The sequence below is a fragment of the Triturus cristatus genome, chromosome 3_2, assembly GCF_964204655.1.
Source record: "Triturus cristatus chromosome 3_2, aTriCri1.1, whole genome shotgun sequence".
Lineage (NCBI taxonomy): Eukaryota > Metazoa > Chordata > Amphibia > Caudata > Salamandridae > Triturus > Triturus cristatus.
Genome location: NC_140584.1, coordinates 642,177,433 through 642,189,459, shown reverse-complemented (window position 1 = coordinate 642,189,459; position 12,027 = coordinate 642,177,433). Strand labels below are relative to the sequence as shown.

The window sequence follows — 12,027 nt, the reverse complement described above, 5'->3', positions numbered from 1 at the left end:
TGACAGCTTCTGCGAGTGGCTAAATAACGCATTAGATTCACTTATTCCGGCTAAGTGGAGTAAGACCAGATCTAGCCCTTCTAACCCCTGGTATAATGATTCCCTCATAACTCTCAAAATCTCCTGTAAAAAGGCAGAACGCGCGTGGCGCAAAACGTATGATACTGACCTCAAGGCAGCCTATAGGGCTTGCACTAGAGTGTATCATCGGGCCATTTGTACGGCCAGGGTGGCTTTTTACTCTCAGGAGATCAAGAACAGCACCAACCCCACCAAGGTCATCTTCAGGGTGTGTAAGGACCTTACTAGTAAAAGGACTGATACTGCTGCCCTCCAACCCTCTATGACGCACTGTGAGGACTTAGCCTCATTTTTTGTCGAAAAGGTGGAGGCTATCTATAAGTCATTCGCCCAGCTTCCTATTGCGGAGACTAGCCCTACGTCACTGGTTCATAAACCATTACTGATTATTCCTAGTCCGACCTTGGATGAATTCTCTGCCTTGACGACTAAAGTTAAATCCGGCTCCCCGGACGACCCCATGAGACCCTTTCAATTCCGGGAATTCGCTGAAGGCTGCTTCCCTGCTCTTCATGGCCTTATTAATTTGTCCTTCAGCACGGGCAGTGTTCCTAAAGCTTGGAAACAGGCGACGGTTATTCCAATTCTTAAAAAACCCGCCCTTGATCCCACCAAGCCCGAACACTACCGACCTATTTCCCTTCTTCCTTGGCCAGCTAAATTAGCAGAAGCTCATGCTAATGCTATTCTATCTTCTCACCTGCAGGAAGCAAATATATTGGACAATTCCCGAAATGGGTTTCGTGCAGGCCACAGCACAGAAACTGCCCTCCTGGCTGTGGTGGAACACATCAGGCATCTGTTGGATCTGGGTCAGACGGCGGCACTGATCCTTTTGGATCTCAGTGCCGCCTTCGATACGGTGTCTCACCATATTCTTTTACATCGCCTGATGGAAGCAGGAGTTGGAGAGGTGGCACTTGAGTGGTTTCGCTCCTTTCTTAAGGATCGAGCCTTCAAGGTTTCCACACCCCCTTTTGTTTCTGCTTCTCGCCCCATACTCCAGGGTGTTCCCCAAGGGTCGGCCCTGAGCCCTACCTTGTTTAACTTATATGTTCAGCCATTAGCGGAGGTAGCCCACAGTTTTGGTCTCTCCTTAGTGTCATACGCCGATGACACGCAGTTGGCGGTGGCTCTTAATGGCGACTCCAACATGGATGCCCCCACCTTTCAGTCAGCTCTAAAAGCTGTGGCCGGCTGGATGGCGAACAATCGGCTCCAACTTAATGCCTCTAAGACCGAGGTCATTATTTTTGGTAGGGAAAGTGAATTATGGGGAGATCAGTGGTGGCCTTCTGATCTTGGCCCCGTCCCCTCCCCTGTGACTGAGGTTAGAAACCTTGGGGTGTGGTTCGACCATAAGCTCTCCTTCACTTCCCACACAAAACGTGTGGCCGGCACCTGTTTTGGTACCCTGCAGTGTCTCCGACCAATCTTTAAGTTCTTCGATGCGGAGACCAGACAGATTATTGTCCAAGCCCTGGTTCTTACCAGACTAGATTATGCTAGCTCCCTGTTTCTGGGCCTTAATCAGGCCGAGCTATCTCGTCTTCAGAGAGTTCAGAATGCGGCAGCTAGGATGCTTGTTGGCCTTCCGAAGTTTGTCTCGGCCCGTCGGACTATCCAGGATCTCCATTGGCTGCCGGTGGGGCAGAGAATTAAGTTTAAAGCTCTTTGCTTAACTTTTAAGATTCTCAAAGCAGCCTCCCCTCCCATCCTTGCACAGACTATCCAGCACTATGTCCCTGCCAGAGCTCTTCGCTCTGCTGGATCTAATTTGGCCATTGTGCCACGTTTCAAAAAATCTAGGATGGGCGGACGCTCTTTTTCAGTGTTGGCGGCTACTCTCTGGAACTCTTTGCCTGCCCCTTTGCGCTCCATTCCTGAGTTGCTTCCTTTCAGAAAGGCACTTAAAACCTTCCTTTTTACCACAATCTAGGCCCATCTTTTCCACCTTTTCTGTCGTGTTGTGTTATTATTCTCCAAAGCGCCGGGACGCCACTTTGCTGCGGCATCCGTGCGCTATACAAAAAAATCATATAACATAACATAACATAACATAACCTCTATCCTATCTAGATAGTCTTTCCTGAGTAAGGTTATCGAGGCCATATGCAGCAGCACTGCTAATAAGGCCCCTGGCCCAAATTAGGACCCTATGGACATTTGTAAGGCTAAGTAAAAATTATGGTCACGCTAACTTACTAATTTTATCAATACTGCCTGCGCCTCTGGATTTCCTGATACCTGGCACTATGCAATTATTGTACCTATTTTCAAGAAGGGTAATCATGCTAGCCCTAGCTGTTACCGTCCTATTTCACTGCTGGATTTGGTTTTAAAGGTCGTGGGCAGATTGGTGCTAAACCGTATTACTACCTGGATGACCGATAATCAAATCGTATCCAGAGTGCAGTATGGGTTCCATGAGGGTCTAGGTAGGATGAAAACGTGTCTCAATCTTTATCATTTGATCAGCAGATACACTCATACTAAGAGCAATTCTATGTATCTGGCATTCATGGACCTTTCGTGTACATTCGAAAGCGTTGAGAGATCTAAACTGTGGGAAAAGTTGGAAAGCTTAGAGGCTGATAAGGGCATTGTTACTTTTTTGAGTGCTCTCCACACCGATCTTGAAACCTCTGTCAGATATGGCCTGAATGGCGAATTTGCTGTCACCATCAGCCTATATTGGGGGTGAGACTGGGTTGTGTGTGTCCCTATTTTATTCCTGCTGTTTATCAAAGTACTTGAAGTGTCCCTAACCAAGGTGGATGTGGGCATATCCATGGTTAAGATAAAGCTGTTCCCATATTACTGTATGTATGCAGATTATGCTGTTTTGATGGCAAGAACGTCTAATGAGCTTAAACTTTTATTTGATACATTTGTTGATTTTCTGGATAATTTAAATCTTAAAAATAATTTAACCAAAACCTTTCTATAGCATGTGGACCCAAGAATCTCAAGTCTCATAGTTGGACCTTACAAAGCAAGCCAATTTCTAGAATTCACAAATTTCAGTACTTATATATAACCTTTGACTCACAAGTTTCATGGGCTCCCTGCCTATCCAAAAAAATACTAAGATTCTTTAATGCCATTGGGTTCTTATTTAATTTAGCTTCCTCTATTGGAAGAAAACCGATTAGTCCACTTCTAGAGGTTTATAAAAGAAAGTGTTTACCCTATGGCTTGGATGTGTGGGGTTATAAGAATGTAAGACACTTGCAGACAGAGGAGAATGAGGTCTGTAGACGCATCTTGGGCCTACCAGCTAGCTGCCCTACTTTTGCAATTCATGAAAAGTTGGGCCTTGCACATGTGAAAGATTTGATTAATCTTGCCCCATTGCAGTTATTCTGTTCAACTTGGTGGAACCCCCCGGCCACCTCAACAGGGAGATTATTGAGGTTTGCCTATCTTGTGAATTAGGGACCTGGATTCCATGACTTTTCTATTTTCGATTTAAACTAATAAATTGATCAGGCCCAAAAAAAATTCAAGTCAAATTATATAGCCCTAAGGAGGGAAGCTGTGGAACTAGCTAAACGTTCTTATCTTAGCACCTTATAATATGTACAACTACGAGCAAGGAACCATAGCTGGACAAGGTGGAGAACACCTGGGATCGTATCCTCATCACAAGTTTAGATTTAATATCATCCAAAGATATTTTTGCTTCCCCTTAGGCCATGTTGACATATCTTCTATCATGATCTGCCCATGCAATGAGCAATCTACCCAAACCTTACTCCACTTTCCCTTTTTCTGTAAATTTCATGCTGTATATATGAAAAGATGTTTAATCCCATTATTAAGAAGGTCTGGTTTTGTTACCTGCAAGCCTGCACTACAATTTATGCATCATCTTAGTTCGCCCTTAGTGTGCTTTAGTGTGTGCTCCTTTTTAAAACCTGCCCTTTCTCATAGGAAGAACATTTTTTTTTCACTTCTTATCATTAGTTCACATATAGTAGAAATTACTTGGTTAATTGTTATGCTTGGAGTTTTAATTTGTTTTTAAGTAATGAATATATACTTTATCGCTTTCATGATTGTTTTTAAACAATTGAACAAAATGTGTACCTAAATATGCGGCGGTCATTTTATCATCCCTTGCTTTTATCTCTCATACCTCCAGAACTGTGAATATACCTCTGTTTCTTCTGACACTGTGTTTAGGCCTAAACCCGTAAATAAATCCTGTATTTTTACTTTCTTCTTCTATCAAAAAACTCCTCATCTAGAAATACATAATATAATCCCTCTTGATACTTTAGGGTTTGAAAACAAAAATTTTATAGCATGGTATCAGATGTTATATTATGAGGGCACTCAAAGGAAAGTACAACTGCCTGAACATCTTGGTTGAAATTCCACAGACCAAATACTCTGCAATCCTAAGGAGCATTTCATAGCTGAGAGAGAATGCTGCTATGTAAGCACAGCAATATGCTCTCCGTACACATATAGGTGAATATATATTTATGCAGACATCCATGACTATCACTTCCGTTTACGTCACAGCGAGAGATAAGAAACGAAGTAAGATTGAAGCTGACTTAGAAATAGACAAAAGACCGGCAATGATACAAATATGTGAAGAATTAAAAGTGTATTGGTGTACCCAGTTCCATGAACAACTGCATTTTTTTCATCTAAATTAATATTTTAGGTTACTGAATATTTATTAATTTTGTATTTTTTTTTTAAGTCAAATATGTTGTCCAGCTGAATACGTTCATTCTAGACTTGTGAGCCAAACACTTGGAGGCAGAGTAAACAGAGCCTAGACCCCTGGTAATGATTCATCATGCCAAAAGTTCTTCTGTGTCATAAGAGTTTTACCTGTACTAAATTATTGTAAGCCGTTGACCATTCTGTCCTGTCTCCTGCAGTTGTTTACATACTATTGTTCTGCATGTCTACCAGAACCGCATGGATTACCATTTCAAACTCACTTTGGGGGTACTTAAACCCTCTATATACTAATTTATTATTAACCAATGGATCACTGTGCTCTAGCAACTGCTTTGCTTTTGGAAACAACATTGCACTATAATACTTGGAACGGCAAGATCTTTGTATGCAAACTCCGCCTTTGGTGCAGGAAACATTGCTGCATTGATTTATTGGTTGTGTCTCCTTTCTGTTCTGTTCCCCTTTACTCTTCCCTTAAAGTGCCTCTATATTCTTCACCTGGGGGATTATATAAAAATATATAGCATAACATGCTCCAGTGTTTTCACTTCCTGATCGAAATGGAAAGTCCTCTAGTGGTAAGCTTTCAGCTACCTCCCGTGACCCTTTTATGGGTCCTGATGACTCGTATAACTGTGCACGTTTTCTAGAGTGAGCTATGTATTTTCGTTTTTTTAACTAATAAATCAATACATTTTGTATTGTCATTACTTTATTTGCCATCTTAAAAGCACTGTCCCTTTCTAATTGATAACAACCCACTGAAAGAGTACATCATCAGACTGTGTCCCTTGTGAGTCTCTTTTCAGAAACTATCTTAGCTCTTTAGCCTTCAATGGCCAAACTCTTCAGCCCTTTAGCTCTTTAAACTTCTTAACCCCTTCCCTGCTCATGACGGAACCACTCCGTCATGAGCCACGGTCGCGCTGTGCTCATGACGGAGTGGTTCCGTCATGCCGCGGCCGTTGGCTGTCGCTCCGCCCACGCGGCGCCTTTTCCCCGCCTGTGCGGGCGTCTAACGTAAGTGGGCGGCGCCGTGACGGAACCACTCCGTCATGAGCACATCTCACCCGTGACTCATGACGGCGTGGTTCCGTCATGAGCATTGCGGCGCCGCGCACACTTAAAACACCCCCAACGCTGCGGCGGAATTCGCGCTGCAGCGAAGGGGTTAAATTATGGTACTTTATTTGAGAGATATCATTCAAAGAGCTATCTTGCAAAAGCACGGTGATGTGACGTCGTCCCTCCTTTATTTCTGTGTCATTGCCATTTTAATTCAGGGTTTGTTCTTTTTAGTCCTCACACTGGCAGGTCCAATGTAGGTTGACAGAGCTTGTTCGCCTCTCCTTCAGATCTGGAGTTGTGTTACAGTTCTAGCACTTTCCTTATAGAAAGAAGCAGCAGCTGTAAAATTTGAATTAATAAAGCACTATAATGCAGTGGCAATGCTGGCCTGGTATGAGTGTCTCAAGCAATGCCAATAGGGTTAAATCATGGGCAAGGGAGAATAGCTCTTTGTGTCACCTGATCACAAATCTGTCTTCTAATATAGTGTTGTTTATACTCCAGCCTACCCATGATTCCATGTAATGCATATTCTAATACTGTGTCCTTTGTGGCGCTATAGCAATGAAGCAGAGGGCAGGTGATGAGGAGCCTGGGGCGCGGAGGGGGAGTGGGGCTGCTTGCTACCTGGATTAGGCTACAGTTAACTTTCAGACATACCTGAATCCTTCCTGAAGGAAACATTCAATCTGAATACATTATCTAAGATCTGTAAGAGTCTGATGACAGGAAATTAACCTATTAAACTAGAGTTGGGGACAAGCCCAAGATATATCCGTTTCTCACTATAAGATGTATTAACATCAGGAGTGTGAAAATGAAATATTTAGCTCCAAGTGTGACTTTTGGCTCGCACTGACCTTTGCCATAGATTTTTCGGTCTTCTCCTTGAGGGGTCTCAGATGGTTTATAGGAGGTCCCAAACTATTAAGCAGAGATCCCTGTGTAATTGCTCAGTAAAAAAAGCTCTGCACCTGTGCAAGTTCCCTCCCATCTTCAAGGTTTGCGTGTTTTGCAATGGAGGCCTCAATCATTACATAACCAAGAGCATATCCTGCAAACATATACAAAGTGGGTCGGCATCTTTTGATTGGATGTTGAAAGGGTGGTACTGTGATGAAACGTGCGGTTTTCTACAGGAGGAGCAACTAATCTCTTGGCACGTGGAATCCGCACTGAGACAGTCTACCGAAAGAAGGGGTCGCATAAGAAGTGACCATTTTATGTCAAACTGAATCAAGCTTTAGGAACATTCCACGTTTGCCTGGGATGCAAACTTGTCATTTGCAGAAGAGCACAATAGGCTGCGGTTATGAAATGTAAAACTCGGAGATCCAAGTTCTGAGGTCTCGCGGGTATAAATAACCCAAGACACATTCAGAAGGAATGCACGCATTTTATGACCGGAAAATGAAATTGTACTGACTTATCATTATTCGAAACAGATTCATTGATCCAAGTGGATTTAAAGACTCAATTCAAATTACTAAACGAAGAGAATGATTTGATGTAACACGCTTCTGTACTCTTCAAGCAAATTCAGGTTTCACTCAATTAACCATACACAGGCTGCAGCAATACAAACTGCTTCTGACCTTATCACATATATATGCCGTGACGCGAGTGATAATGCCTTATGCGGTCATGGGGTAGATGTGAGGCTCACAGGCAGCAGGTGACTTACATGTTCAGTCTGTTATTAAAGAGAGTAATACGTTAAATAACTGATATAACTTTGCTTTTCTGTGTGAACTCTTTGGAGATTATTAAACTGACATTGGAATTAACTGTAAATCATGTTAATGCATGATTTACAGTTAGTTCCAATGTCAGTTTAATAATCCTTTATAGGATAGTTCAGCTTGAAAAAAAGCTGTTTTCAGAGTGAAACACGTGTCAGCATATGGAAGCATAACAGCATATATGGATGATGTCGAAATAATATGTAGACAATAGAAATAAATATTTTAAAACTAACATGTTGTAAATGAACAGCCCATGTTTAAGGCCAAATAAAGAAAGAAACACACCTTGGAAATTATAACAGTTACATTAATAACAAATAATACGTGGAGAGTATGTTCAATTCTTCAAGGATATGGACATTCTACCCCCCCCTCATGCTTCACAAGTGAAGTGCAATCCCAGGACACATGGACTTACCCATCATAGAGGTTGCAGGACTCAATGCAGGTCTTGCCCCGGCTGAAATTGCGACAAAAGAGACACTGGTTGGGCCCTGGACCCCAGCAGCCAGCATTGGAGCACAAAGGGTCACAGGTCATCCCTTCATGTGCTAAACAACAACAAAAGGAGAAAAAAAATATACAGTTTTCAAGGTTAGAACTTCCTTTCTCTCCAACACTCATGAAGAGAAACACCACGCTGCTGGTGTATGCAATCTTTTATTCCCCATGCCTTGAGCGTGAGTCCTTATGGAAACGTTAGGAAAAAGTGGGGGAGGAATCCCAGAGTAGGAGAGCCCCCCTGTACAGCTAGGCAACAGTAACTAAAATGCTGTTACTTAGGACCCCACGCTCTGCAAAAGCGAAAAAAAGGCAAACAGTCGATGTGACACCAAAGAATTCCCATACATTCCAGCTAAGTTAAGATCTCTAGGAATTAGCCTCTTTCCAAAGCCCTAATATTGTCACAGGCCTAGTTCCTAACCTTGTTCCTCCTGCACATTCAGACCGTGAAGGTGGACACGGCCTTAAACTCACCGAAAGCACGGGAAACGGCTTTTGGACTACTTAAGTTGCAGGAATCTATTTATTTCACGACTTCACTGTTTACCCCTATCTCAATATCCCATACCCCATGATGCCGCTGGAGAACAGGTATCACCTCAGCCGATGAGTGGCTTGAGTGACAGAGGACGGCTTGCTTCCTTTCGAATTCTCAGGGGTTCTTTTTAAGCTTGGTTCACAAATGTTGACGTAAATGCATTTATGTTTACACATGGTTGTGATTTACACCCGTTTGACTAACTGACAAGTTTGTGACTTATGCACGTCAAAAGTCGTCTATGGTAAACCATCCTCTCTAACAAAAAAAATGATGCAAGTAACGGCTTACTGGGCCCCCTGTGTTGAATATGCAAGAGTTAAATTTAACATCGCAGACATTTCACCGTTTTTTTTCTCGGAGTATTATAATGCGCGAACTCGAACCGAAGGTTTACATGAGCACCAGATCGGCACATTCATTTACTTTTATGTCTTTATTAGGCACGGGGGTCAAGTGATTTGCCTAGAATCACAGGATGTTGAGAGTCCCTGCCGAGACTCGAACCCGGTTCCCCAGCTTCGAGGTCGATCCTCGAGTCTAGCCGTAGGCCATATCCTCTTCACTAGTAAGCTCAAACACCGCCTCAGGATGATACACATCTGCAAAAAGAAATTGACAGAACGCTGTTCTTACATACTGAAACTTCCACCGGAGTAGTCAATCGAGTTCGTCTGGCCTATGAACGAATCGAATGAGCAGTCCTAGCAGGAATATATGACGTGCATTTACTGCATTATACCATTTTCTTGCTCTGTTAAGTCATAAATACACACGCGCAGTTTATGGCTCTTTACGGGCCCAGGTCAGACCTGCACCGATAAAAAAAACATCTAATAATGTGTCTGAGTTTTGTAACTAATTGCTTTAATTTCCTGCGCATGCTCATGTAAACAAAATGAATTATTCTATCTCACCTTATTAGTACTCAATTTATCGACCTTTATCGGATGAAAGGCAATGATAGCACAGCCAGGACTTCAGTGTGTGACCTTCTACGTGCACGAAGATTTCTGCAGCAGGTGCCTTGACTCACGCATCTGTTTTAGAAGCATCAAGGCGCCACCCTTAAACTAAACTGTAAACAGCTCAGCAACATCGGCTTCCATTCCATCTGTACTTCCGGAAGTGGTTCGATTCTTGTGAAAGCGAAGCCCTGATAGATTACACGCAGAGTCCTGGGCGCTCTTGTTAGCCAGATGCACGGGTTACATTTTAAAATACATTGTTGGTTTTGTTTAGAGAATCGAATTTTTAGGCTGAAATTTACTAGTAAAGTCAGCTGAAAATCAAGACTTAAGATATCAATCTGAGTCGAGGCAGCAGCCTCACTATCTGCCGATCACGCCACGCACCTGCTACACGAGAAGCCAAATTGATGACATGTCACTGAGTACAAGCGCGTGCCGCATACGTATGCGAAGCGCTGCGCGTGCAAAACAAGCCAATAAAGGCTTCGCAGGCTGAGCCCCAGCGCTTCCGGCGCCGCGGGCTACAATTTTGAACACGTTATTAGGACAGATTTGTGTTGCAGCTGATAAATCTTTCTGCATCCACCTTGCCTTATTACGGAGAACATTTCGCGAAGGCAGGACTTGTCCCCGATTCTAACATGTCCTCCATTACCGCGCAGGCACATTCTCCGGTTCAAGTAGAAATTCGAGTTTGTTCCGCAGCCTTCGATACTGCGATTTAACTTCATCAGAGGCCTCCCAGTTTGGGGGACGAATGAGACAGAAATACAGTTAATATGTCCAGAATTTATTTTGTTTGAATGGGAAAACCCACGTCGCCTGCGTTGCAGCCTGACATACTAAATACACAAATGTGTTTTGTGTAATATTTTAAATACCCCTCTCTGAGTCACAAAATGCGTTTTGCGATCCATTCCTTATCACAATTATGAGGGAATGAAAAAGGGTTTTACTTCTAATTGGGAGTTCCAATGGTATGTGTATATCAATGATTTACGACTGCAATTGTGAGAAGAAACTATTGCTCAGTTATCAACACCTCTTAGCTCTTAGGGGGTGGTAACCAGGCTTGAATTTGGAAAGCGGCCAATCAGGCATTAGCCGATGGGCCGGTGCACCAGGTTCACCTGTGGGCCAGTTTTTTGGGCGTCTGTAAACCGTCCCAAGAGACTGACTTTCTTTCCCAGTCCCGCCAGGCTACTTTAATGTGGCGCCAGTATCTTGGTCACTCCCATGCTGTGCTGTAAATTCAGGCTGGGGTCCCTGTGTCGCTTTAGCCTTTGGGGCATTGTCGCCAGGCGCCCTGCCTCACGTGCCCTTCCAGCAGCAGCGTTATCCCCGCCCTCCCCGCCGGGCCATCACTTTTAGGCCATGCAGGTGCATGGAGGGTGGGTTGTATGCCGGGGCCTCACAGCGGGGGCAGGTTTTATTGGGCCATTCTTACCTACAACTCCTCCTGCAGCAGCAGCAATGTGCTTTCTGACACCTACCATGGCAGGTAAATGCCCTAAGGGTATAATTGGATGGGGAGGGGGTGAGTAAGAGAAGAGGCCTCCGTAGCAGCCAGGTGTTGTGACCTAATTCCCAATGTTTATTAGAACTTGGGGGGGAAGAGGGTTGCATAAAGTTGTGCTATGGTCAGAGTTGCAGACGTTGAAATTACATCAACATCCCGTGATTCTTGGCAAATCACTTACTCTCTATACCGAAAATGAATTTGATTATGTGTAATGTAACTAGTGCTCCAGCACATTGCTCCAGTGACTTTGGGCTGAGTTCACACTATACAAAACTTTAACAAATAATAACCGGCCAGATTCCAGGGAGACTAACCTGATGGCGATCAGTGGAAGGGATGTTTTTGAGAGTGCTTGGGCCTAATTGTGATCCTAATCCGACCCTGATGGTAACTGGTTGCCTTTGGGACGTGTTCCCCTTTGTGATTCGTGCTGGGTGATCTCAGGTGTACGGAGGGGAGGGGATGAGGGGCATGACTTTAATTGTGGTTGCAAATCCTTGCACAGTTACCTATTCCTCAAAGCAGGTAATAAGTGAATTGCAAGGGGGAAGGTGCTGGGGACACCTTCCCCTTTGTGAATCGTGTCTGGTGACTTCAGGGGGGGCAAGCAGTGGTATAGGTGACCCCCTAAAGCAGCAACGGTTCCTTTAAGGTCTTAAAAAAAAGTTTCTAGTTTGAGAATGCAAATACAGGGATGGTGGCTTTAAGTTCCTTGTAGGCCGCCATGCCGCCTGTGTTTAGAGCTAAACCAAACCTTGGGGGTAGAGGGGTCACTAATCGTGACTTTTCTAATTAATATTCATTAGTTAGAATGGTCTGCAACCACCTTTCAAGATCTATCCCTTACATTGGGCCCCAAGATCTCCTGGTTACTTGGTTGATACATATAAT

General features: G+C 43.7%; 1 protein-coding gene across 3 annotated transcripts in view; it reads right to left on the bottom strand.

The window, feature by feature from the left end:
- The window catches only part of ERBB4 (erb-b2 receptor tyrosine kinase 4), a 2,224,949-nt gene that overhangs the window by 554,685 nt on the left and 1,658,237 nt on the right, over positions 1-12,027 (bottom strand). For all 3 annotated transcript variants that reach the window (XM_085648582.1, XM_085648584.1, XM_085648585.1), the window contains exon 13: positions 8,020-8,152. In XM_085648582.1, coding sequence (XP_085504708.1) covers positions 8,020-8,152 — 133 coding nt within the window. The remainder of the gene's footprint in view (positions 1-8,019; positions 8,153-12,027) is intronic.